This window comes from Apteryx mantelli, chromosome 1 (assembly GCF_036417845.1).
Source record: "Apteryx mantelli isolate bAptMan1 chromosome 1, bAptMan1.hap1, whole genome shotgun sequence".
NCBI lineage: Eukaryota > Metazoa > Chordata > Aves > Apterygiformes > Apterygidae > Apteryx > Apteryx mantelli.
The window spans coordinates 153100456-153128172 of record NC_089978.1 but is presented as its reverse complement, the minus strand read 5'-3'; the positions used below and the strand labels follow the sequence as shown (position 1 = coordinate 153128172).

General features: G+C 38.2%; 1 protein-coding gene across 1 annotated transcript in view; it reads left to right on the top strand.

Moving 5' to 3' along the window:
- CACNA1C (calcium voltage-gated channel subunit alpha1 C) overlaps nucleotides 1-27717 on the top strand; it is a 500936-nt gene that overhangs the window by 60187 nt on the left and 413032 nt on the right. The window contains exons 2-3 of the mRNA XM_013947219.2: nucleotides 15589-15912; nucleotides 19326-19429. Of these exons, the coding sequence (XP_013802673.1) occupies nucleotides 15589-15912; nucleotides 19326-19429 (428 nt within the window). The remainder of the gene's footprint in view (nucleotides 1-15588; nucleotides 15913-19325; nucleotides 19430-27717) is intronic.

Here is a 27717-nt window from a genome sequence, read left to right as displayed (position 1 = left end):
GAGAGAACTTTGATGACTAAGTTAGACTAAATGCCAGCTTTTAGACTGCTAGAGCTAGTGAAATGAATTCCACCTTCTGCATGTGTGCCTTTCTAATTTTGGTTGTCAACAATGCAAGTATACTGTGAAGAAAGGAGTTATGTGTCTATGCTATTTTTTAGTAAGTATATTGTCTTTCAGATGACCTGTGTGAATGCATACATTAAATGTATACTTCTGCCTGAAGCATACCATTAAATGAAAGGATTTGTTAAAGCAAACAAGTATGACAGGAAAAACAGTAATTCAGGGGAGAGACATTTAGGAAATCCAGGGAAGCTGTTTCTTGAGGAATATCCCTATCTGTCTCTATCTGGGGTGAAAATGGTTCCTTTTTTTTTTTCCAGACTATGTTTAGGATTGGAGATTATTGTGAACACAAAGTAGGTAGCCTGAGGAAGTTGCTGGGGCTTTCCAGGCAGTGTCAGCAAGAGATGACGAGCATGCCAGAAGACGCGCAGCATCGGAGAAATCATGCTGTAATTGGTTCAATCTGCTTCTCCTAGCTAGCGACGGTAGTTAGCTGGGCCGACTGGAATGTACAAAATTTACACGGAAAGATTAACAGTTAGGTAATAATAATGTAGAAAGAATTTTTTCATTAACTCTTTGGTTTGTGTGCTTTGTGCTTTTGGGTGGAAGAAATACAGTGTGCCTGGTTTTTGACAGTGCTGCTTTTGAATCATTGCAAACGTATACTGTAACAGAGCCCCAAAGGGAAGATAAATCAAGGTGCAAAATTCATTTGGTCTCATTGGCTTAACATTGGAAAACTGGCTTCTGCCTGCCACAGCTTGGAGTACCAGGCAAAGTGCTGGCAGTGAGAGTCCAGCCCAAAGGAGAGCTGTCTGGCGAAGGTGCACCCTGAGAAGGAACGGGAAGGGATTTCATCCTGGTGATATAAGAAGAAAAGGTTAAACCATCTCAGCAGGGCAAGTTTTTGTTGCCCTAAACAAAGGGTGATAGTCGCATTTTCTTCAAGATAATGTAGTTTTACAAAGATATAAAGAAACACATATCTTTTGGAAACTTCTTCCTCCCTCGCTGCCCCAAGCGGGAATATGAATTCTTTATGTATCAAATTATTATCTCTTCAGAGCCTCTTTTCTCAGAATTTATAGCCTTGACTTTATCATGTTACCCTCCACATAAGCGATATAGTGACAGAACGCCTGCCTTGCCCTGGGAGAAGGGTGTGCTGTGGCAACTAAGATATGTGAAACAACCATTATAACTTCCTGAAAAGCATCAACGAGAAATTCTGCTCACAGAAATTGTAATCTGCAGTGTGATAGATCAGTTCAAAATGGCACTTGTCTTTCCTGGAGTGAACTCTTTATTGTGAGATGCTTCTGTAATAATTCAAATTTTTTGGTTTCAAATTTTAAATTTGAATTTTGAAAATGGAAAGTGAGGGCAGTTTTACACTAATAATAATAATAATACAATGGCAGTGTTCCCTATCAGGGGCTTCCCGTTTAAAGTTTCTGTAGAAATCACAAGCATATGCTATGCTTCTGTGGGAAGGTATTCTGTAATTTTGCATAGGATTGTCTATGATGCTTTCTGTCATCATTTCACCATTTGCTTTTGAATGCTCTTTTGCTGCCAGTGCCTAGTAATGATAGTGACTCAAAAGTTGAGACAAGAGAACGTTTCAGGAAATGTATAGATTTAAGTGGGAGTAATTTACTTAAAATATTGTAACTGTTTTTGTAACACTAGTTTTCTGATTAAACCATTGTGCTGCAAATAACTTGCAATAAGTACAGCAATGGGAATCCCCAGTCTGTGTGTGAAAATGTTGGATTTATCTTGCTGCAGGCCTAGATATGTTGCAAATGATACTATTTTAGAGGTAGATTTCCAAGTGATGTATTTTAAATGTTATTGTAATTGTGTTGTTTCCTGCTGTTTTTGGGCTGTCTGTGGATAATGGATCTTAAGGGCAGGAGGGACACCTAGCAGGCCAAAGAAGCTCCCCCAGCAGTTTCTGAATCCTTCTGCTTGAGCACCAAAACACCATGGACATCAGAAGAATGTCCAGGCCCCTGATTTGGGGACCCAAAGTTAAAGTGACTCCTAACGTTGCACAGTTAAGTTTTCTAGTGGTTAGGCACCCTTATTCTTAGTAATGTATACCTTATTAGATATCTGAGCTTGCCTAGTTTCAGCTACCAAATATTTAATCTCATAAGGGTTTTTTCAGTTAGATTAAAGGGTCACCTGGTATCAAAATTTTTTTATGCTCATGCTGGTAAATTGTGGTCACTTTTTTTTAAACTATTTCTTGTGCAAGACTATATTGATATGTCTTTAGTTCCTCATTATAAAATATTTTTTCCACTCTATATTTTCTTGTACCTCTTTCTCTGAGTACTTTATTCTATTACTCTTTTTGAGGTGTGGATCCCAAAACTGGAGAACGTAATTCTGTCTTCCATAGCAGTGCTGTGGCTTTGTCTATACAGCATGTTACCTGGACTTCTAGACTTGCAGATAGTCCATGTCAAGGTCCACGTCATCTGTGCGTTGGCTTACTCTGTGACTATTATTTAGATCCAGCCAGCTGGGTCTCAAGATAAAGAATCTCAGTCTTGCAAGAGAAGCTCGCTCACACTCAAGCTCTGCCTACAAGCAGGGAGGCCACAACACTGATGCAGTGTTTCTGGAGGTGATTAGAGGTGCCCAGTCCTTCTTGGTAAACAGACTGGACTTTTTCTTCCTAATGAGCAGTAGAAATGTAGACTCTCTCAACTGGTGTTCAAATACTATCCGAGTACAGTGTTTGGAAAATTGCTTGCCCTCTTTGTGAACCTGATCCTGCAAAGCACAGAGTACCCCAGGAAAGGTACAAAAAAGCCTCAGCTTCCACTGCCTTCAGTGCGATCCGAGAACTATAGAAAAGACAGAGGTTGGATCAGCAGCTGGAGTACTACCTTCGTGGTATGAGCATAAATATTGGCCACCAGCTTCTAAGCAAGTGTTCTACAAACCTGCTCTGCATCTGCTGTCGCCACCTTTTCTTTGGTACGTGTAAATTCAGTAATGATCAATGAATCTGCTTTTATATAAACAGGATTTTATATTTTTAGAAAGAATCTATAAAGACTGTCTCAAACATTTGTCTGCATCTACTGCAGAAAAGGTCACAGAGAAGCTGGTTAATAATGTTTGTATAGACAGTTTCAGGGTATAGTTTGTATAATTGTTTCAGGGTTACGTGTTACTGTGTTCAACAGAAGATGCAAGCCAGACACTGTTTTTTCTCAAAGGTGCTCACGAAGATTGTCTTGCTAAATTTTCCCACCTTTTATTATCTTTTGTGTTTGCCTCTAGTGACCACATAGTTTTTCCTGTACTTTTTTTCTTTCTGCTACAGTTGCAAGGGCCTTATTTAGGTTGGAAATTAACAGAGCAAGTCAAGAGTGCTTGTTTTTGCGTCTGAATATTACACACACTTAGTATTCAGACTTTGAACACTTTCCAAGTCGATACCAGTAAATACAAAAGTCCATTAGAGAAATGTCCGCGTGTTAGCGGCAGAACATAATGCTTTAGATACTCAGACAATTCAATAAAATTATTTTTCTCTGTACCAATTAACTATAAATATGTATCTGTTAATGTTGCAGTGCCTCTACATCAAATAAGCTTAGTTTGAATAGGAGTACATTTTTTCAGACTGCCTTTCAATGTCACCCTGAATTTGAAACTCAAGCCATTTTTTTTCTTTTGTTGTATATCATGGTTTATATTCATGCAGTTAGCAATTTTCTGTGGGTTTGTTGTAATGGAGGTTCCCAAGTGAAAGGGCTGCCTTTCTCTTCCTGATTTGCAGAGTCCGTTACATATGCAACATCCTCATGATGTTCTGTGGATGAAAGAAAACAGAATGATATGACTGAGGCAGCTTTTTTTTTTTTTTTTTAACCTTCTTCAGTTCAAACTTTGCCATTTTTCGCGTAATCTCTTTCTAGAACCTGAAAGGTGCCAAGTTAAAAAGATCCCTCCTGTTTTTATGCTTTTATCTGGTATAAAATTATTTCAAACTAAGATTACAGTAATTGGATTACTGAAATTAGGAAGAAAAACTTATTTTCACTTAATATTTTGGATTTGGTAGAACTTCTTGTATAGTTGATTTCCAAACTTTTCCCTATAGTTGCCTTTTTCTGATGTTTTGTTAGTCTTGCTCCAAGCAGCAGGGAAAAATCACATTTTAAAAATAGAAAAACGTGATTGTTAAAACACTAAGATTAACAGATGAAATTAAAGTCAGTTTTGACACTTGAAACATCTTTTAACACATTTTCCTTTGAAACTGCATTTCAAGAAGGTAATGCATCTTTAATTTATTAGGATGATACATGCATAATCTAAACATTAGGTAAATGCAGCTTAAAGGAAATTCTAAGTTTCGCATTTTCAAAAGCAAAATATAGTTTTTAGGTGCCTCTGTTTTGGGTGGGTGCTAATGATATAATTTGCAGGTATCTTTTTTGCAAGTGTAGTGTAGTAGATGCCTCTGAAAATTAGATATATATTATTTTATTTTATTGTATGTGCAATATCTGACACCTCTAAAAGCAGTAGTCACTTTTGAAAATTTAGACCAAGTTTATTTTACCCAAGAGGAATGCATCTGAAAGTTGATTTCATCTTAAAAGTTAATGCAGTTTAGGAGCCCTGCTTTGGATGTTAATGTAATCTACTTTATGGAGGAAGCAAAGAAATCTGATTCAATAGCTATCAGGAAAGTAAAAGACATTAAAACCATGTATATTTGCAGAAATGTAGGAAAAATGAAAAGCTATCCATATTTTCTGATAGGGCAGCATGTGCGACACTGACTAGAAAGTGAATTTAAAAACTAGATGACTAGATAAAAGCCTCCATACAAGAATGACTGATGATCCTGGAGGCTAAGCAATCTATCTTTGCTCTTTGGGAGAGAAATGCTTTAATACAAGCTTGTGCATGAAGCCTTGCTCATTCCTGTACCTTTGGTTTGGGTGCATAGTCCTTGCTCCCCTAGCCACAGCCTCAGAGCAGTAGTAGTGCAAGTAAGTGCTGGGTAGCCAGAGGGTTGCTGAAATCTGCCTGCGTTGAATGAGGGGTCAAAGAAGGAGGGAAGGCAGGGACCAGCTGGCCTCCAGAGTCCTTTTTAAACTAAATTATTCTATGATAAATTGTGGATTAATGGCTTCCTAATATAGCTATCACCATTGGGAGGGCTGGCAGGGGGTACTTATGCAGAGGAAGGACAGAAGTATACTTTATTTTTATACACTTGCTAAGCCCTTTCTTACAAACTCTGCCTGCTGTCTGAGTTTATGCATCTGAGCACTGACCCCATAAACAGCAAGAGGAAGCCAAAATCTCAGCCTGTGAAGCCAAAAGAATTTGCACTGTGTATTGTTTATCAGCACTGATCTGTGTTTAGAACTGAACAATGTAGAGGGTGGTTTTTTTTTTTTTTTTGATCTGTGTTCATTCAAATTCATACCATCTTTAACTCAGATGTAGACCTATTTAGAGGGATCTGTTTTGTGCTTTCTGGCAATCATCTACCTGATGCAACTGTGAAGAAACTTCCATTTCTTGACTGAGAAGAGCTTAAGCTGTGGAGGAAATGTGATTGACTTTACAGAATGAAGAACCATTGAAATGGCAAGCTTTGAATTGTTTAGATACCATACACTTGTATGTATTTTCCAGATTTTTGTCACATGTTTTGGGTCAAAATAGGAAACAGTATCTAATGTGCTTTTTACAGAACGGCAGCTACAGAATTGCTCTTTACCTAATACGTAAACACACATGCACGCATATGCTCCCCACATGCAGGTGGCAGTCATGGCATCTCATTTTATCCACTTAAGTTTAATTGCACATCAGACTTTTTTTTTTAAGATTAGATTAGAACTGTATTTACTGTAGATGAAAGCAAAAAGATATGTTTAAGATATGTTAAGATATGTTTAAGCAAGAAAGCTCTCTCAAGGTCTCCTCATTTGAGGATCTGTGCCTGGAGTTTGTCCCAAGAAGTATGATGTTCTTCCAAGACGCTTACCATGACATGCATACACCTATTAGCACATGTTACTGCAAAAGTTTTGTAACAATAGGCACTCTGAAAGACTTTAGGTAGATGTATAGTGCATGAGACATGCATCTATAACTGCTACAAGTGAAGAGCATAATTTTTAAAATTATATTCCATTTGATGTTAGAAGTGCATTGTGCTTTGCATTTTGTGGAAGACTGCGTTACCCCAGCAGAACTACAGCGCTGCATAAAAACTCCTACTAGCCATTCCTTCAAATCCATAGCTAATCGGGCTCTCCCAGGCTTACTTGAGATGAATGCAAATACTGTTGTTAGTAAAAGGATATTTACATCACTAGTCCTCTGTTGCTATTTTTGAGTTTTCATGACTGCTTCAGTGAGCTGTGGTTGAAAGAAAGGAAAGTGTTCTCTGGCTCGGCGTCTGAGAGCTGCATCTGGGTGCCACCAGAAACATGTCTCAAGAAACCAGGGAGGCTTACTTGTGGGTTCTTTTCATGTGCCTTTTTTTTTTTCTTTTTTGTAGCTCAAAAGCTACAAGAAAATGTGAATCCTTCAAAGGGAATTGCCCCCTCCCTCCCACCAACAGCCTAGTACAATTCTCTCTTAGTAAAATTTTTAGTGTAGGGGGTTTTATTATAGACTCCTATGGCTCTCCTGATATCAGCATCAATTACCAAACTTTTTATATTAAAGACTTGCCTTGGGGTGGAGGGAAGAGGCTTAACTTTTAGTAGGCTCACTGCTTTTTCCCCTATCTCCTTCCTAAACAGGATACTTTCTTTCCTTGTCTGGTTCTGGATGTCTTCTCTTTTCTTTGAGCGCACAGTCGCAGCATAATCGCAGAAGAGCAAGTCAGGAGCTAGTTGGATTTTTTGGGGGACCCCTGAGGATTTTCTAATGTCTGTCTTTCCAGATTATTCCAACGAGACTTGACGAAACACCTCTTGGGTGAAGGAGACAGAACAGACTGCTCTGTTTGGTTTTGTTTCCTTTCAGAATGGAAGGATACAAACTAGAGAAATAGAAGAAGGAGCACTGGAGCTGTGAAATCGCAGATACTAACTTGTTATCACCCTGCTAATTAGAAGGGGGGAGAGGGAGTTTGTCATTTGTGTCATTGTAGACTGAGCCATAGGAAACAAATTAGCCAGTCAGTAAGAATATAATTTGCTTTTATTTCAAGAACAGGATCATTTCTTTTATTAAAAAAAAAAAAGAATTGTGTTCATTGAAAAACATGGCATTTTCAAACAGAAAAGAGATCTTATCTGAGACTGACAATGGAAGACTCTGGTTATACGTCTGGCCATAGTGCTGGGTTTTTTTGCATGTGTGTATCAAAGGCTCAGTTTTCAAATAAAGTATACAGACTATCAGGAAGAAAGTAAATATAATTTCAGGTCATCATTCTGTTGATTAAATTACTGATTTTATAGCAATAATGTAGTCAATACAATGTTTGCTCTTTTTTTTTTCTTTAAAGGAGCATATCTATATTTCATGACTAAATGCAAACAAAAGTCTTGGTAAAATGTTTTTTTGACTAGCTGGATTCTTGGAAAAATATATACATATAGCTGTACTGGAGTATGAAAGAGCATATACTCTAAGTCACGTCATTCCTTATTCTGTGGGTTGTGAGTTTTTTCTTTTCTTTTTTTTTTCCCCTCCTCTTCCTTCCCATATCAGAAGATGGCAAATTGTATCATATGGGGATATGACACTGGAAGAACCTTGCCAGCTCGTGATCTCTGGTTTTACTGGGCATATGTTTATCCAGTAAGGCCAAGCATAGCTCTCAAAATACTTCCATGCATATCTGACAGGCTCTGTTCAGGTCTGTCAGACCTTGTTCAGATTTGTTGGTATCTCCCAAATGGGACAGCTAACTGCCTAAATGGCCTGTGAGGCGGCTTGCTAGTTGTGGTGGTGTGAAGGCAGGCTAAACCAGGGTCTCTCCTGTGCCCGACTGCACTATTCCATAGTGCAGACAGGTTGCATGCCAAAAGAATCAGTTGTATTGTTTGTGCACATGCATGTGTGTCCGAGAGCAATCTCAAAGAGCTCACCAGTGCTTGGATGGAAATGATAGAAATCTGTATTTCTGTGCCTAAATCTTTTGAGTGTCTAGGAGAGTGCATATAGAGGAAGCATCTTATCAGGAGGCCACAGATTTCCAGCATGCTCTGGTGAAGCAAGATATTTTTGCATGGATAAAACTATATATACAGTGACCCTGAAGGGAAGAGTTGACCCATGATTTATTCTGGTGTTGAAAAAGAATTATTATTATTTGTATTCTTGTTGGGCCTCTGAACCTTTTTCATCAGCCAGGGATCCATTCTGCTAGATGTTGTACCAATACAGAAAAAAAGTTTGTCCCTTCCTTAGAAAATTCAAAATCTACATAATGTTGACCAAGTTATGAAAATTTACCATGCTGAGTCCATAGTTAATTTTCAAGTGTAAATATTTAACTTGGAGGCATTCATTACTTGATATGAGAGGAGCTTCTGCACTTGCTCTTTTCATCGAAGCGGACTTGTTTTTTCACATTGGTGGTAGCTCATTGCATCTTCTTACACTAATGGCATGCAGTAAAAAAAGCTCTGTTTGGAGGGGGGATATAAAGAAAAACAAAGAGCTCTAGTTGCAAATGAAGCATAAGTCTTGAATAAGATTTTGTGTTTACTTTTTAAAAAATGTTTAGTCTCAACTATGGCAAATGAACTGTCTTAAATCATGTATCTTTTATGTGTGTGTCCTGAAGCCCCAAAACAATTTACAGCAAAAATTCTTTAACTCTTATCTGGGCTAACAACTACATGCTGAGTTTTAGTTTGACATGATGTTTAAAGTGCATGTGTATGTTATAAATTTTGTTATAGCAAAAGCTGTGGTTCAGGTTGCAACCCAGCTTTCATTATAACCCCTATTTCTACTTGTACGTTACCTCCAGAAAAATCTTATTTTTGGAGTGGGGGGAAGTGTCACCGTAGATGTTAACTCTGCCAGAATAGATGTCTTGTCAACTATCTTAAATAGGCAAATAAGAAAAAATGTCCAAATCATGCTTTAAAGAAAGTGAGATTTATGTGAGTGCAGTCCTGCATTCTTTAGGTGAAATTTCAAGGGAAGTACACTGAGAATTTAATAAGGATTTCCAGAAAAGACTGTTTTCTCATACAAATAAGCTGGGTTATTTCACTTCAAGATTTTAAACTTTGTGTATGGCTAGTTGTTATTGTCCTGAGATACTGAAGGACTTCTGGAAAAATGTATTTTCAAAATGAGTTTTCACAACTAAAGAAATAAAGTTACAGGAAAATAGGTCCAAGGGCCCCCACCTCCCATAAGAGTGATGAGCATGTCTAAATACATCTTATAATGTACTGGTGGAGCTGTGATCTAAAGGTTTGAGTCAAGCAGGGCTTCATCAGAGAGGTATCTTCAAATACTGCTTCCTCCTACAAATCTTGCCTCGTGTATGTGATTCTAGAGAAATGTTTCTCTAAACTGGTCAAAAAGACCTAGAGTGCAGGAGCTACTGCCACCAATCCAGGCAACCGATATGTATGCTTCATTGTCATTACTATTAGGAAGTTTATTCTTTTTTTCCTAATGTGCATCTTAGCTTTTGCAGTAAGAAAAAATTCATTACTTGCTTATTTGCTGAGAGTTGTTCCCTTTTTGTTCTTTGAAATAGTATTTCTTAAACTTAAAGACCGTTACCATGTCGTCGTCATCCTCGTATTCTCAGGAGAAGCAGTCCAGGTTCTAGCATTCCCACTTCCATCTCTTTGCTGCGTAGCCCATTTTGGGGGGCCTTTGGTTGCTCTCATTGCCCTCTCCTGGGCTGCCTCAGTTGAGCCGCATCTTTCCTGATGTGTGTAACCCAAACCTGGCTGCAGCATTCCCGCTGAAGCCCTGCCGGCACAGAGCTGGAGGGAAGCCTTACTTGACGTGCTGTGTGGATTGTATGCCTGCTCATATACTGCATTGCGATGATTGCCTTTTGTGGGGAGCAAGCAGTATGGCAATGTCAACTCCTGGTCTGCTGGGAATCCAATATAACCCCCAAGGTTTTTCTGAAAATAATTTGGGCAGATGATTCATCCTGCTTAAATACTTTGCCTTTGTCCCTGCTGAACTGTATTCTATTTTTAAGACCTTTTCTCCAATTCATGAAGCTCATTTTGAATTCTAATCCTGCCCTTCAGTATATTTGCTCCATCTCCCAGCTTCATAGTTACCTGCTCGTTTAATAACACCATTCCCCACTTTGTCCTCTGGATTTTTAATGAACACATAGAACAGAATCAGATACTGGGCAGGAAGCTGGGACCCTCTATGTGCCACATGCATCTATTTAGACTGTGTACCAATGTTCACTGCTCTCAGGCATCCACTGACTTTGCATGCATGTTATAACAACAGGTTTTTTCTAGCTCATGTGTCTCTAGCACGCTTGTAAAAGTGTCATATGAGACCTTATCAAAAGTGTTAAGGGAGTCAGGAGATGTGGCACCTACAGCTCCTGTCCTGCCTGTGAATTCTGGTGCATGGTTGTGGTAGGAATAAAGTCGTCTTTGACACAGTGTGTTCTTGACAGATCCCTGTCTGCTGCTACTTCTCTTTGTCTTCCAAGTACTTGCTGACACTTGTTTGTTGCAGATTTTTTCTGGGAATTGATATTAAGCTGGGTTTGACTTTTCCCCCTTTCTCACTCTTATTTTTTTATTGGGGACTACATTTGCCCTTTCTTAGTCCTCTGAGATCTCTCCCATCCTCCATGAGTTCAAAACTGCAGCCAACAGCTTTGAGATTATTTAAAGAACTTTCTGAAGTATTTGAGGATGCAGTACTTAACTAGAGCTAGCTGAAAGCATGTACATTTTCTAAGTACTTTCTAACTTGCTCTTTTTCTCATATAGGTGGAAATCGTACCTGGTTTGGGATTAATTGTGCTAGTCACCTGCTTTTGCTTTTTTATTTTTTTCCCTTTAGTGAAGATAGATGCAAAAAGGATATGAAACACTTGATTCTTCTTGACATCATTTATCAAACGCTCTAATTTTCCACTGGCTAATGGATCAATGTTTTCCACATTCTTCTTCTAACTAACAGATATCCTGATAGACTGATTTTTTTTGTGTGTGTGTGTGTGTGTGTGTGTGTGTGTGTGTGTGTTCTTTGTGTTTCTTATTAGGCACCTCTCATTCCATCCTTTTATACCTTTTTCCCTGTGTGTCTGGGTTGTAGTCTTACATGATCTTAGTAGTGTGATCAGCTTCCTAATTTCTGTATGTTTTATTTCAGTGTTTGAAATCAATTAAGATATGACTTAATGAGTTTTGTCTTTCACTATACTAACCTTTCTTATGCTTTGAGGAAAAATACAGTTGTGCAACACTATTGTTCTAATGTTTGCAGTTTTAGTGTTATGATGTTTATAGAGTGACTGAAAAAAGAGTGACATTCAGCATTGGCATAGCTGTAATTTCTTTTTAAGAATTAATCTAAGCAAAACTCCTGTAAAATAAATGTTGTGTATAACTAGATGAAATCAAGAAACTCAAAAGCTGCAATGCCATTAACTTGCCCACTTCCACACAGAGTGGTCACCACTTAGGCTTTTTTTTTAATGATGCTTTTGGATCAATTAATGTGTCATGACAGTTGCATGTACATTTGCACTTATAAAGGTTTTGGTGGTCATTACTGTACATTCTTTCGGTGTTTTAGTTGTAAATTTACAACATTGTGTATTTTGTGCAAAATGGTTCACTTCTTGTTGTATAGCAGCCTTATTTGTTACCTTTCTGACTTAATTTTGAAACTTATTTCTGTTATTTCAATATTTGAGATAGTTCTAGAACTTTGCAACTTTGCAGAAATGAAAGTCTATCCCAAGGACTTTGTAATCTAATTTATTTGTTGATATGGCCTTTTCTGTTTAATTACTATTCAAACATTTAAATTTGAGAGTCATAGCACAGAAGTGCTTGAGAGAGAGAGAAAAGGATTCATAAACCTTTCAGTTTTGTGCACCAGCTGGACATAGTCAACAGCACAAATTCTTGTTAAAGGGTGGTAGAGATTAGCAGCGTGATGCTGCTGCAGATCCCAGTGCTTTAGTGAGTGATTCTGTTTGGGTGGGGGCTAAATCTCTTTCCTGCTTCTGGCCACCTTCCAGCTTTATAACCATATAAATAAATGTAATTAAAGTGATTTAGGTATCATGGAACTTCATTTGTAGCAGGGAAATCAAATGAAGCATTTTAATTGCCACATTGCAAAATGAAAATAGCAATTCCAGTAACTGCAACTCTCAGGTTACAGCAAAGTTTTGTGGTAAGGGAGAAATGACTGCCATAGGTGAAATTTACTGTGGTGCCTCACAAGCTCAATATGAGACATGTTCTGCTTACGTCCTAGGAATTAATACTAAGCATCTAAATTATTGTGCTGAATTTCCTAAGTTTGGCTGTACTGTCTTTGAAAATATTCTGCTCAGTTCTTTGTACTTTCTGTGAAACTCTGAGCTTTACTCTTTTTAATTTAAGCTGTTTCTATAAAGTGCCTGCAGATCAAGTCATTTGTCACTGCCATTAGTTATTTAGTACAGATAGTGTCTGCAGCCTCTGAGCTTCATAAAACACAGATCTTTATCAGTAATCAATATTTGTAATATTTGCTAATATAAATCTGTCATTACTGACTCATATTTTGAAGTTAATTTGAGATAAAGGATGTTATTATGGGCCTTGTGATTGTGGTAGAAGTAAAAGCAACGAAATCCCCAGAAGCTGTATCCTTAACTACACTGGCACATCAAAGTCAAAACACATAGACTTGAATCCTCATGAAAAATCTAACTAATAAGCAGTAATAATGGAGAAACTTGACACATTCCCAAATTGCAGAGAAGTCCTCATTAAGGTGAAGCAGCTGTTTATTTTCATAACCGCATGATAAGAACATAGTGGTGATGGATCAGCAAGTTTGCTTTTACTGGAAAACACACGCGTCTTTCTTATCTGCTGTAATGGCTCAGTATTAAATAAGAGCTGGAGTTGGAGAATAATTAGAGCAATTTTCCATTTATTTTTCTTTCCAGTGTGCCTTGGGGTAGGGAGGTCAAAAGGATGCTGAAGGGAAAAACTGAATCTGGAACTAGTCTGAAAATAAATATATATCCCATGAGTAGTGCTGGGTACAATTTGCTTAGTCTTAGAAAACTTCTAAGTTTGTCTGCCAGTTGGTTGCCAGCTTCAGCTAGGAAATCTGCTTAGCCTGTGCAATTCTGAAAGCTCTTTTTCTCACTTTGAAAATGTTAGGGATGTGAATTAACTAGTTCCCATTTCTTGTTTCTTTCTGCTTTCCCTTTCACATATCAGAGTGATATTACTCACCAGTTTCCTTTGGCTGGTTCTGTAACTAGGAGGTTTTTCAGCAAATAATGGCAAGCTCTAGATTTTCCTGCTATGTAGTGAAACTATAACAGCCTGGTAATCTTATCGCAATGCCTGACATAAAATAACATCTAACTGTATTGTGTCCGTCCTTGTGATTCAGTGAGATGAATTTTAAAATCTTGTGTACTGCCTAGGTAGGGGCATAGCCTGTTGCACTGCGTCTGTCAGTGTGATTCTATTACTCTATCTGCTCTGATTCATTTGTAATACAGTCATTGCTGTGATATCTTGGCATTGCATGTACAACCTTAAAATATGCATCCTGAGTAATTTTCTTTTTCAAGACTTTGAAATGGTTGCTGGTTTCCCTAATTTAACTTGTCTTTCATCTAATATCTCTTATCGAAGGATAAGAGTCACATGGTCTTTGTTTGCTTTGTCCTCTAGTCTACAGGAGCCCAGTTGATCTAATTAATAACACCCCTTTTCCACATTAATCTAAAGTGGAACACAATCAATGATAGACTTTGAGCTTGCTTTGAAATAGAAGGTGATCTAAGTCTTTTACTGGGTTTTCTACTATCTGCCCTTTAGACATATGCTTCAGAAAAGCATAGTTTTTTCTGATGAGATGTAAGGGAAACAGTTTCTTGAGGGGAGGCAGTGTTTTGAAACTGAATTCTTTTTTTATAGCCTATGAAGGAACAAGATCTATAAACCATTCCCAACTTCCTTTTACCCATATCCCCAAATATGGGGTGCCAGGCATGTTCACAAGTCCACAAAAAAGTTAAATAGGATTTTAAATCTTGAACAGGATGCATCTAAACAAGAGGTTCTTCCTAATTAAAGTTGGCTGTTATGACTTTACATTGCACTTTTCTAGCATGGCTTATATTTTCTTCTATAAAGTGTTGTCTGTGGCAAAAATTCATTTAATCTTTCCCAAATTCTCACATATCTTAATTGAAGTGTACTTCAACAAAGTCAGGGAAGCAGGTTTGAAGCCTCAAAATTCACTCATTTTGGAATGATTGAAGTTTTAATTTCACTTGCTGAAAAAGTCTCATTGAAGAGGCACAGGTGGCATAATAACTGTCTTTACTGAAACAATGGAACAATTGCACTATCCTGAAAGGGTGACTTTGTTTTTTTTGTACTGCTACGATCTTCCAAATATCAGAGACGTGAGAAAATGGTCACCTGACATATTCCAGTGTTAAGGTTGGGCAAATGCATGTACTGCTTCAGTTTAAGCTGAAATAGGTGCAAAACTTGACTGTTAGGTTTGATCATTTTTGCCAGTGATAGCTTTTAAAGTGAGTCTTATTCCACTGATTTCAATAGTTCAGCTCTTATAAAATCAGTTTATCAGGATAAGGAATCTCTTCCAGTTTCTAAATATATGCATTGGTTGGCCTGAATTACCTGCACCAGTATCCTATAGGACACAAAGGCCATGAACCCTGCCTTTACGTTCCCATTGCTGCTTCAGTGTTCCTTTTAGCCAGCCTGTTCTTAGGGTTATGCATATCTACTGTTTGCAGAGAGCATTTAACTCATAGTTGAAATCTCATTTTACCTTGAGGAAATCTTGAAAACACAAGGATTTTTATGATGGGACTTGAGACTCTCATCTGGGTTCTTTGCCACATGCTACATAGCATGGTGCCATATGTCTGTGTGATGAAGTAGTGAGAACTAGCCTCAGCTTTTGAGCTTTCAAACAATACGACTTGTAAAATGTGTGGCTAAAAAAGAAAGAAAAAGAAGGACAACTTTTTTTGTGTTGGCTCCCTGGAGATTGTTGGTTGGAGGCACTTCTAAACTATGTGTCCATTGGTCCTTGTTAGGAGACTGTTGCAAGATAAATGACTGCACAATAGTATTACTTTAAAATGAAGAGGTTGAATTGGAGGAAAAAGCTGTTAGTCAGTGGATACCCTACACTTATCCTTAACCTCAGATCTTGAGTTTTACTAATGTTTAAGATTTTTCAATGCACTCTTTTCTGCTGTTAAATGTCTCCACAATTTTCTCTGTTCTTTTTCTTTCACAGGTTCCAACTATGGGAGTCCCCGTCCAGCTCATGCCAACATGAATGCCAATGCAGCTGCAGGGCTTGCCCCAGAGCACATCCCTACTCCCGGGGCAGCTCTGTCCTGGCAAGCTGCAATTGATGCTGCCAGGCAGGCCAAATTGATGGGCAGTGCTGGCAATGCAACAATATCCACGGCTAGCTCCACACAGAGAAAACGGCAGCAGTATGGAAAACAGAAAAAACAGGGTACCACCACAGCTACACGTCCTCCCCGGGCACTGCTGTGTTTAACACTGAAAAATCCCATCCGGAGGGCATGCATCAGCATCGTCGAATGGAAATATCCTTTTTGATGTTCTCATTTGGAAAACAGCAAATTGTTAGTGTGCATCAGGCACTGTTCATAAGTGTGGAGAAATCAATATATTAAGTTGAAAGGTACCACTGGGAGCTTAAAGTACACAAGTAGTATTTGACATCTTAATTGAGATCACTTATGCTGGGGGAAAAAATGGTTTAGGACTGAAGCCTTACCCATAGCAGTGTGTAAGAAGCCACCAGAAGTTTAAATCATATAAAGGTTAAGGGTTGAATTCTGCCCTTGCACAAACATGTGCAGCACAAGCTGAAACTGATGGGAGATATGCAAGGTATATCAAGGTACATATTCTAAAGCCAGAATTGAACTGACTCTGTGGGCTTGACAGCAGCTGTTGGCTTTCCTTTCTGTATAGTGTAGAAAATGGGGTGGCATGTGTTTAACAAAAATATGTATGATTCAGAATACCAGAGCTGTTTAACTTGTGGCACCTCTGCAAAAAAAGGAGTGGGACAGAAAAAACTGTATGTGATAAAACCCTGAAACAGGGCTAAGCTCTGTTAATTATACTGGAATTCCATTGAAACCAATAACACTCACTAATGGTAAGATAAAACTTCTGATTATTTGGACGTAGGGAAAGAGAAAGGCAGTTAAAGTAATCCTGCAACATGTACAGATGCAGCAGGGGGCCAGATCTAGTAGTCTGAACAAGAAGCAGACCGTGTCACAGATGATAGATGATAACCACTGACCGAGAACTGCAGAATGCAGGGGTCAGTTCTGCTTCCCTGGAAAGGCAGCGAGAGTCTGGCCGTTGACTTCATCAAGTGAAGGAGCAAAGCTGCTTTAGTCAGCAAAGTCAAAGGAGCACAAGCTTGAATTTTACAACTGGTATGAAATACAAGCTGAAATAAAAATACCTCCCCCTGCCTCCCCAGAGAAACTAAAACTAACCCTGAACAATAACTGTCAGTAAATCACGAGCTAGTGGTGTTCATCAGTAAATACAAAAGAAAAAGCATGTTGCTAGGGATAGATAAGTACATTAAGGGAAGGCAGTACAGAACTCAACAATAGTTAATATGATAAAAAAAATGAGCGATGGTATTTAAGACAATGTGATAATATTGTTTCTTTGGGGGTCTGGTGGGACATTAGAAACATGAAAACAGAATGAGTGTATTAGGTCTCGCTGATATGGACACCTCTTTCAGATAAAGAACTTGTTAAAAATGCTCCTGACAATTCTTTGATGTCCTTAAAGTAGGTACCTGCCTATTCCTTTCTTCTTCAGATGCTAATTTTTAATCCCCTTGATTAGGTTTGTTACTTTCTATCCCTTCTGGCACAACCCTGATACTTTAAGCATAAGATGATGGATGATGACTAACAGGACAAAGCTGAATATTGGCTTACTTGCCAGCACCTCAGTAACCATGTCTTTAGAGAAAGAGCACAGAGTGACATTTGATAAATGAATAAGATCAGCAATGAATGATGGGAATGATGTCCTGTAAAACAGGATACAGCACTGCTGAGATCAAGAGAGGACCAAACAATGTCATTAAAGCAATCCAAAGATGCTGGTGCTTGCATTTTTTTGTATTTATTTGGTTTTAGATGAGTTGCTGGAAATATATAATTTTTTTTTTCTGTCAGAACCTCTCATTGGACATCTAGTGTTTATAAGCATGAAACACTTCAATAACAAATAACATCATTAAAAGGCTGTAATAAGATTTAATTTTCTTGTACTCTGACTCTTCCTAATTGCTAAAAATTACTGAGAAAAGCTGAGCTTAATTTTCTGAACATCTAAATTCTAAGCACAGTGGACATTAAACAAATATCAAATGGTACTTCTGTAGTTTCATACCCAAACATTATGGTGTTAAGAGCTTGGAAGTGCAACTATGTTAATGTTTACATACATATATAGAGTGAAATGAAGTAATTACCTTATTTTGCAAAGATTTACATGTGTGTTTAATTTTCTGCTATGCCTGCAGTGTCTTTGCAGATTTTATACCATTTTATCTTTACAGTGTAAGAGGTTTAGAAGGAAAAAAAAAAAAAAAAGCATGAACAGTGAAGCAATTAGGAAAAAGAAAGCCTATGGAAATGTAGGTCTTTGTGCAGTAAACACTGTGTATGCAACCTTAGTCATCTGAGAAGTCCCACTGGTTTCGCCTATAATGTATGTACTCTGATCCTGGCCTTTAGGCCAGGAAGTTCCCAAGACCAGATCCCCAGTAGCCCAATAATCCGTCTATTTGTTCTGACTTCCCATGTGACTGCAGGCCTTATTTGCCACACTGATAGCTGAACTGAGCTTCTTCTAGAAAGGCCCTGGACTATCTTCTTCCTCCATATTATCATATATCTTCTATTATTCATAGGTTCAAGAATGGTAGTCCAGCAAGTTTTGGAACCCTTTGACTCTTCCATATTTGAAATGTAGAATAAACATAGGGGTCAGTGGCCTGGGATCTGCATATATCTTGCAGTTCAGGCTGCTGGGCATCTGGCTCTCCAGTTCTTTCCTGCTAAAACCTGTTGAGAATAGCAGTCTGCTGACCACTGCACTATCAGGTTTGTTCATTGAACATCCCTAATGCTGTTGGTTTGGGGGATGTTTTATTTATTTATTTATTTTTACAGGAAGTTGATGCCAGGCTGAAATGCCCCTGAATTTGTTCTAGTTTCACTGGCATAAAGAACTCTTACCTTCCTGGTGTCCCTAACATACTGGGTAGGTGCATTTTTTTTGCTCAGGAAGGCAGCTGAAATGCGAATAAAAGAAAAGTTAATACTCCCACAAATAACTTTTAAGGGAGGGGAAAAAAGTATATGTGGCAATGTGTAGTATAAGCACATTTTGGACAAAGCCCTTTTTTTTTTTTTTTTTTTTTTCCTTAAATTTTATTGTCAGGGCTTTAAATGTCTTCTAAGTATATATATGTATTTCTTCAACCCTTTCCTTTAACTTTGAGATATGTGAGAGAGAGTGGAAAAAATAAGAACTTTCATTAAAAATCATTTTTAGAGTTAGTAAATGCAGATGGAAAAGACCAAGACAAACTGTAACTGTAAGAGGAAAGATGACAGTACTTCCAGAGCAGGCTTCTATTATTAAAAATAGCGCAGCCACACTTGAAGGAAAATAAGGAAAATGCAATCTAAATAAATAAAAGAAGAAAAAACTTTTAAGAAATCTGTGTTTACTCTGGCACGCGACTGGCCTACACTGCTTTTGACATATTAGGAAGATTCTTGGCTGGGAGCTCCTAAGAGCACTTAAAAAGGCATATGTTTCTTTTCAGAATATAAGGGACTTGGAATGTTTTCTTTAAACAGAATTCTTAAAAATCTTTTATTTTTTTATTCGTGTGTGCACGTTTCAGAACAATTCCCTTAACTCCATTCCTCAGACCATTTGAAATAATTATTTTACTGACTATTTTTGCCAATTGTGTGGCCTTAGCTATCTATATCCCCTTTCCAGAAGATGATTCCAATGCCACCAATTCCAATCTGGTAAGTCCTTACCGGTGTCTAGTCTTACTACTTCAAAAGTCCTTCTAAAAAGTGACTAGAGTGACTGTTGAAGCTAGGGAACATGAATATATCCACTGAAGATGAGACCATAATAAAGTGGATTTGGGATTTGAGTGCTACATCTTTCATTCATGTTAGCACCTGTTTCGGTGGAGCTGGCTTTAGAAAAGAATGTTCCAAAAATTGCATGGGTCCTGTGTATGAAGTTTTGGTTAGCAAGAATTGCATGCTGCAAAAGTGCTTGGTAAATTTAAACGGCAGGTGTTTGCAGAAGAAATCTTTTATTCATGGATTATATGATGGTTTTCATCTTACTAAGTGCCATTGTGAAATTGATACAGTCCTCCTCTTGGGTGATACATAGGAGCTAGCTTGATGACTAATTTCTAGAAAGTGTATTAATGTTTGCTTTTCACACTGAGATGTGCATTTGGTAGAACAATGTATATATATATATGTGTATATATATATATTTTTTTCCTCTTGTTGAGGGAGATAGCTTTTCATCTGTTGCCATTGATGCTAATGCTAGTACTTTGGGATAGAGTTGTCCATGGAACAAGGAAAGAGTGTTTACTTTTGGCTCAGTATGAAGTCATAGCAAAGAACTCCGTTCAGTAAGGCACAAAACAAAACAGTTTGGGAATGCAAGCCACTGAATTAGCAGAAAACATTTTTCTTTCTTCCCAAATATGTGAACAAATCTCCTACTTATCAGGCTGAATCAGAATAAAAACCTACTCCCAAAATTTAAGAGTTGGGACACTATTTTCTTACTGAAATTTATTGGGGCATAAGAATTTTTAGAGCAACAGAGGTGGAAAATAAAAGCCATACTTCTAAAGTAGGGAGAGTTGGGATGGTTGACAGACACTGTAATTAAAATGATCCATGCTGTTCTCTGGAAGTCAGTCGTTTGATTAAATATCTTTTGAAGTTGTATAAAACAAATTGCAAACTTCAGGACTTTGCTGGAACAGAACTCCTGGCTAAAAAAAATCTTAGTGTTATATTTTTCTATTCTAACTCCTTAAGGAAGTTTAAAAACAGGAGCAGGAGGTGATAAGTGGTTAAACTTAGTGTTAAGCTTAAAATATTTTCTATATTTACAATTAATTTCAAGCCCGTACAGGGTTTTTAACAAAGGAGTTCATGAGCTGGTGGCATCTCCTGCTGCTGTCTTTTTGCTAGCTCAACTTACTGTGGAACAGCAATGACCTGTCTTATGTATGTTTAGAATACTTCAGCCTGGCACCTTTCAGAAATAATATTTTATATTAAAAATGCACATTCAGTTGCTCCTCAGTGACTATAAAAGACTGTGTTGTTCATTTCACATCCTCACTTACAAGGTTAAAAGACAAAAATGAAGCAGAGTTGAAGGTTAGAGAACTCTTAATTTGTCTTGAGCTTAATTGAGTGCGGGTATTTGCCTTATTTCAGTGATGAGACTGCTGGCTAATATCAGGTTGGGAGTATATTGAAATAACTTTGTAATTGAATGAGGTACATTGAAACTGTTCTATTATCAGAAAACATATTCACCTTGTGAGCTGAATTGCTATTCTAAATCTGTTCTCCAAGACATCTCTTGCATCTTTTACCTCATTTGACCAATCCTTCAAAATATCCACCTTATTTGTGGATAGGATTAAGAACAAAAGTGAGAATTATCATCCTAAAAAAGTTTAGAAATATTGTAACCTTGAGGATGAGGAGGTGTGGTTAGTTTACCTGAATAGCTGGTTCGCAGAAGTGAGGAGGAGAGGAAAGTAAACTGGGCAATCTGCTTTACTACACTTTGTTCTCTGGGTCTCAATGAAAAAGCTGTTAAAAATGGCAAGACTTTCACTAGTGGAATTAAGGCTCTGTTCTATGTTTTGGATCAAGCTCTGGAGCTTTGACTGCCCAGCAGCCTTTCGTCCTGTGACCTGAAAAAGGAGCGTTCCTTTTCAACATGCAAGTGACAGGGTGGAACATGGTTAGTGCGGGTCACTGAACTGTGCTTTCGTATTCCATCAAAATCAATTCAGCACTATCACCTGTTAGGTCTTGGGGTTTTTCTTTTCCTCATGTTGATATACATTTATTTTGTATGTATATACTGCTGTTAGGAAACAAGCTTTTAGAGCATATGTCATACAATTGCATTCCCAAGCACTTCACAGAATTATAGGTTGTGATCAGTGAGTGAAGTACTGAGCAATAGCGAGGGGAGAATGGAGGCAAAAGAGTGAGATAAGGGTGAAAAAAATGTGTTAGTTGTGTCTTGGAATGGGATGAAAGAGTAGGTGAAACACAGAATTAAAGGAAAGCTGTTCCATACGGCAGGAACTCGCACTCAAACAGCCAAAGGGTATGATGAAGTCTAGGCTAGAAAGAAGCTGGGCCTGGTAATATGCTCTTGTTGTAAGAGCTGGGATACTTGCTTGATTTCCCCCCAACACCTGTGAGCAAAAGTCTTACCATCAGATTTATTTTGTAGTCATGAAGTCTAGAGCTCCAAAGGCTACAATCAGAAACGTGAAAGGGGTGTATGTCTGCAGTGCGTGCAAGTAGGTTAGTAGTGTGTATGGATGTGTGTACTTGTGCATCGATGTAAGTCTGAACACATACAGAATGTGCCCAGAGAAAGTTTCACTTGTGTAAGAATTCTTGTTTCATTTCCACTTTGCAATTTAGACTTTGGAGGATAAAGTTACCGTAGTCATTCCCACGTTCCTGCTTTCCTGAGACATCCTTAAGCTCCTGAGATATGGAGAAACCGTCTTCAGGAAACACTTGGTGGTTAGTAACTAATTTACAGGGTCTGAAAGAGACACAAACAGTGGACACCAATAAACTACCAATTTTCCCTTAGGATCAGCATATTCCTTTTTTAAGGTTTCATCATAACTTTTCAAACAGTGTTTTCTTTTGGGGCTGAGGGTAAAATTCAAACAGTTGTTTTTAATAAGCTAATGAAGTAGAGAGTGGTGAGAGAAAAGAATTGTGAATGGTGAGAGTGGCTTCCTTTTTGCGTAAAAGTAGGAAAATGATGGCTCAATAATATTTTGATGAATGATTATCTGTATGAATTTCACAGATGTGATCAGCCATTGGTCAAGTGAGGCATACTTACTGCTATGTCTTTCATAGAAGTTTTGGAGGCACATACCTCATTGGTGTATACAAAAAACAGCAATATATATTTATATCTCCTTCTTAATAAACCTTGCCTTTAGGTGCAACAGCTATTCAAAATTGTGCCATAGTTGTTGTCAGCATGCATATTGGAACTAAATACAGAAGTTTCCAATAAATAGTCCTTTTTATTTTGTTCTAGAGAGGAATTGTCATTAGCTGTTATCTTTTAGAAGTTCAGGCCAAATACCACACAGATGTATTGACTGGTTCATTGTGATCCGACTTCATATAATAATAATTCCTATAAAACAGCAAGCCATTTATAACAGGTCTAGTTATGGTTGCTGGACAATGAAGCACTTTCATTTTTAAAATGCACATATATGCTCAGACCCAGGTTTTGAATTTTTATGCTCATTGGAGTGTTTTTGCCACTGTCTTTAAGAACAATATGAGAACAATATTATGTAGTAAAAACAAATGCTTGAAATTGGCTTCTGTAGTTTTTGTTTTTATTTTGTACTGTGTTCACTGAAAAACTATTAAACTTGCACAAATGGAGTGCAGTTGTATTAAGTGCAAAATTGTTTTCATATTAATGAACTCCGCTGAGGCTTTGCTTGATTTTACAAGTAAAGAAAACTCAGGCCTGACTCTGCAAAGAATAGTGTTATGTATTCTCTTGATGGAGTCAGGAAAATTGGAGCTAGTTTGAGGGGAATTAAAGTCAGCCTGCATGAGAGGCTGTAACTGATACAGAGGCTTTCTGCTTGTTATCCCCACAATTATGCATTAGAACAGAGATAATGTACGTTTAGGAATAAAACTATAGACTGCCTAAGATAGGAAGCTGAGAGGAAAATGCTTCTGTCACTTTACTGGCAATTGCAAATGGCACAAGCCTGGTCAATGTCACAGCATGGCAATAACATAATGAGGTTAAGACCAAGGTTTACAACAGGTTTTGTGCAACGCAGTGCAGTCGGTTGTTTATGCCTTGGATAAATAGCAGGAGAAAATTCCTTGTGTTGTTTTGATAGTTCTGCTTTCCCTCCCTTGCCCTTATTATGGGAAGGAAATCCTATTGTACAATAGTTAAATTTAAAAAAAGATCTCTTGCATTTATATGTGCGTTTATAAGTGGATGTCACTTTCAGACTAATTTGCTAAAACCTGAAATATGACCCTGTGAAAAGAAAAAATGGGATTTGTGCTTGCTTGTCGGTGGTTGTGCCAGCCTGAGTTTGTGTGACTACCTGCCTATAGAAAGGGCGCTTGCCCTTCAGTGAGGTATGGCTGCTTTACTAACTGGTAATTACTGTAGTATCCGGTTGAGTGGGTGATCTCTGTACAAAATGAAGAAATATTTGTAATATTTTTGCATTTGCAGCAGACTGACATGATAGATGTGGATGTGGCTAGATACGTACTGTAATTCTAGATACTGGCATAGCAAACAAGCATTTCATATATCGGAGAATTCTGAAGTCAGAACACTGAGCAGTATCTTCCCCCCGCCCCCCCCCCTCCAAAGTCAAAAAGTTTTAGAGAGCAAAGTGGAGGGTTCGGGAAGAGAAAGAATGGCTTTTGTGCATAAGGAAGGATATCAAACCAAAGCTCTTGGACCTCTTCTGTCATTGGTGTAGTCCTCCTATGTGACAGTTCATAACTAGTGAATGAATACAGTAATGACACATACTGACATTAAAGGCGAGATGCTGGGCACATCAGAGTGGATACCAAGCTAATAAGCTCTGATAGGTCTGTTAGCTTAGGCCTCAAGCCATCACTGGTACAGCTCAGGGTTGCGAGGGGATTTTAGAATTTGGAAAGCAAGGAATAAGTAACAGTCTGGAGGAGAGGGGCTGAGGAGGGTGGGAAGGGATTGGAGGGAGGAGGAGAAGAAGAAAAAATTGTTCCAAAAAATCAGTGAAAACTTGCTCTAGAAACATGGAGAACCACTGACCTGTGTGATTCTAAGGAAGCTGAATATGATAAAATTTAGGCTCAACACTTTCCAGGTGGTCAAACTGAGACTTGTTATTCAGAAGTCCTTGGGATCCCTTCCTCTGGCAAAGAGGCTGATTGATACTCAGCATCTCTGGCAGTAGTGAAGCACAGGGGGGAGGAATAAGCACTGCATTTGAGATTGACATTCAAGCCTATATGCTGGTTCTGGTATTGGCATGCTGTGTGGCCTTGGGTAAATTGCTGGTTCGACTTTTCCCATCTGTAAAATGGGTTAGTGCTTCCATGGTGAAGGTAATTAGCCTTACATCACTCAGACCCTTATGAGGGTGAAATGTAGGACAGATGCCCCACCTGTTGTGCACTGGAGAACGCAGAATTTCTGCAGAGAAGTAAGTGTATGAGAATATCATCACAATATGCTCACATGCGCTGAATTAATTTGGGGAGGCCTCTTAACTTTTGAATGCTTAAATTTTCAGCCTTTTAATGGCCTTTTAACACAGTGGTGTAATTTCCTAGGCTTTGTGAAAGTGAAATTGGTAAAGCAGAGTAACACCTGTATGTGTTACTAGCAAGGCTAGAACTGTTAGATTCCCTGGACAGACCTCTGCCACTTGAACTGTCTGGGTAATTGGTAGCAGTAAGAGGTTGTTCTCTGTGTGGACCAGGTGAAGAAAGGATTGGGAAAGCTTGGAGGAGAGATTCATAGATGTTTGCCCACAGCAGAGGAATGCAAGGTTTTATTCTAAGCTCTAGAAGGGAATACACTCAAAGGACTCTTCTGCCTCTGAAAAAAGGACTATTTCTGCCAATGATGACTCCTTCTGAACCTTTCCTCTACTCAGCTGCAGTTGTCTGAGGTCTAACTCTTCCTCAGTTCTTCTGCTATTTCTATTCTTTTTGCTTAACTGCACTTAGAGTCCATACTTCAGGTTTCTCATCTTTCTACCATTTTGTTTAGGCATCTGGCTCCCTGTCCTGCACATGGTTTACTGCTGATTCCCAATATCAGACAAATGTCAACCTTCTTTTTATACCAGCGGTCCCAGTGCCCTCACCCAGTCTGTTTGCTACTGTTTCCCAGCTCTTCATCGGCTCCGAGATCTCTCATCTCTGTGTGCCATCATTTTTGCTCCTTGTTTTATTATCTTTGCTTGGCCAAATCCATTTTCTCCTTCTACTGTGTCTTCCATCAAACCCATCCTTCTTGCTGCTTTGAAAAACTTTTTTTTTCTATTTGCTTCTAACTGCAGTCTCTCCTCCATAATGCTTCCGTATGTTACTTGGCTGTCTTCTCAATTGATCTCAGTGCTGTCCATGACTGCTTCTCCAATCCACTCCAGTCTTAAATTCCTTTCAGTTCCTAAACCAAGTCTCTGTAACCAAGCAATCCCAGTCTTCCCTCCAATTCCCCTTTTCCAATTCCATTCTCAGCATGTTGTTCTCTCAGTCTGAGTCTTTCCCTGACTTAGCCTTATAGCCCTTTTGCCTTTGAAATAAGTAGTCTCTTCACTGATGCCTGGAAGCCAGCAGCAGGAATACTGAGAGAGCAGCCCCAACTCAAAGTTCAGCTGCTTTATTCCACCTTGATTCAGGCCAATTGAGAAAAGTCATTACAAAATGAATCCTTTTAAGCCTCTGTAGCCCTTGCCCAGCTTTGTGGAGGTGATATCTACATCCTGGTATGCAGAAGCTCAAGGATGCTTGATTAGTATTTGTAATGACAGTTTGGATGTTAAGTTCTTGCAAGTCTCTGTGGCGCCAGCACAGATGGAGTTTTTAAGAGCCAAACTGGCCTTTGAAAACGTGGCCAAATTTAAGTGGGCAGGAAAGGCAAAAAATGCAGCCCTGACACACAAGCTGTTAACTTGCCCGTTCTTATGTTCTTGTTACTGGTCACTAAATAAAATAGGTGTTGAAAATTTTTTTTACCTAGGGTAAAACAATGGATATTGTTAAACTGTTTTGGCTGAAATAGCACAAAAATATTCAGCCTGAGGCAAAAACCAGCCTGGAAAACTGTAGCCTTAATTGTTAAAGTCACAACTGAAAGCAACTGAAAACAGTATCTTAAAAACAGCAGTGCCAGAATTCCATCTCCAATAATATCTTCCATATTAAAACACGGTGCTTCACTGAATCAATGAGATACTGAAAAGTGGCATAATAGGCTTCCAAAATTACATAGTGATTTATATATAATGCTGTAATGATTTCAAGTACCTTTACGTTATAGTGTATATAATAGAGTGGAGAGAGAAGAGGGTTAAGAGATGCAAGCTAAGAGAAAAAAGTAGGTTTCAGATAGATAGGATTTGAAAGAGAAATACATGTCTTTGAGGGAAAAAAAAAAAAAAGACTATTCAAAAAACCTGTCCTGGTTTGGAGGAGCAGCAACGGAAAGCTGCAGAGAAGCTGTGCAGGCAGCCTCAGGATTGTTAGAAGAAAGAAAGAGAGGAGACCTATTCACTTTCAGTAGGAATCTGGAAGAGAACTTGTGAAAGAAATGTTTGGCAAATTGGTCCAAGTCTGGAAATACTCACTTGAAATTTGCAGCTTGTACATTTTCGTTCAAAGGGTTTTGAAATTTTAACTATATATTTTGGTCCTAATTGATGGCAAGTCCATTGGTTTACCCCAAATATAGAGCAGTTTATCCCATTTCTCTAGACAGCCCTGATTGCCATTCCCCCCTCCTTTATCTGTAAGCTTTCTAAATTTCTGACTGATCAAGTGTTTTTAATTTTTTTCAGGTGGTAGTTGTTACTGTTTGTCAAACCTCAAGTTTACTTTGGGATGTGTGTGGGGTTTTTTTTGTTTGTTTTTTCCCTCCCTGTTCAGGAAAGATGGGAAAAATATGGATGAAAGTTAAATAAGAGATTTTTAAGTGCGGTTTTCTTCACTATAGCTTAATTCCTATCCCTGCAAAGTAAGTATTTTAAAAACAATGGTAACTTCCAAAATGATAGATACTTTTTGTACTGTCCTTCTGGTACAGGTATGCTTATCTCTCTCTAAGCCTGTGGAATGCTAGACTTTTGTTCACAAGTTCATCAAAGTCCCATTAATGATATTAGGAAATAAACATCTCTACCTAGAAATTTAATGGATAGTTTTACATACGGTCTTTAGGTATCTTTATGCACAGTTTGTATTATGTCAAATTCTTT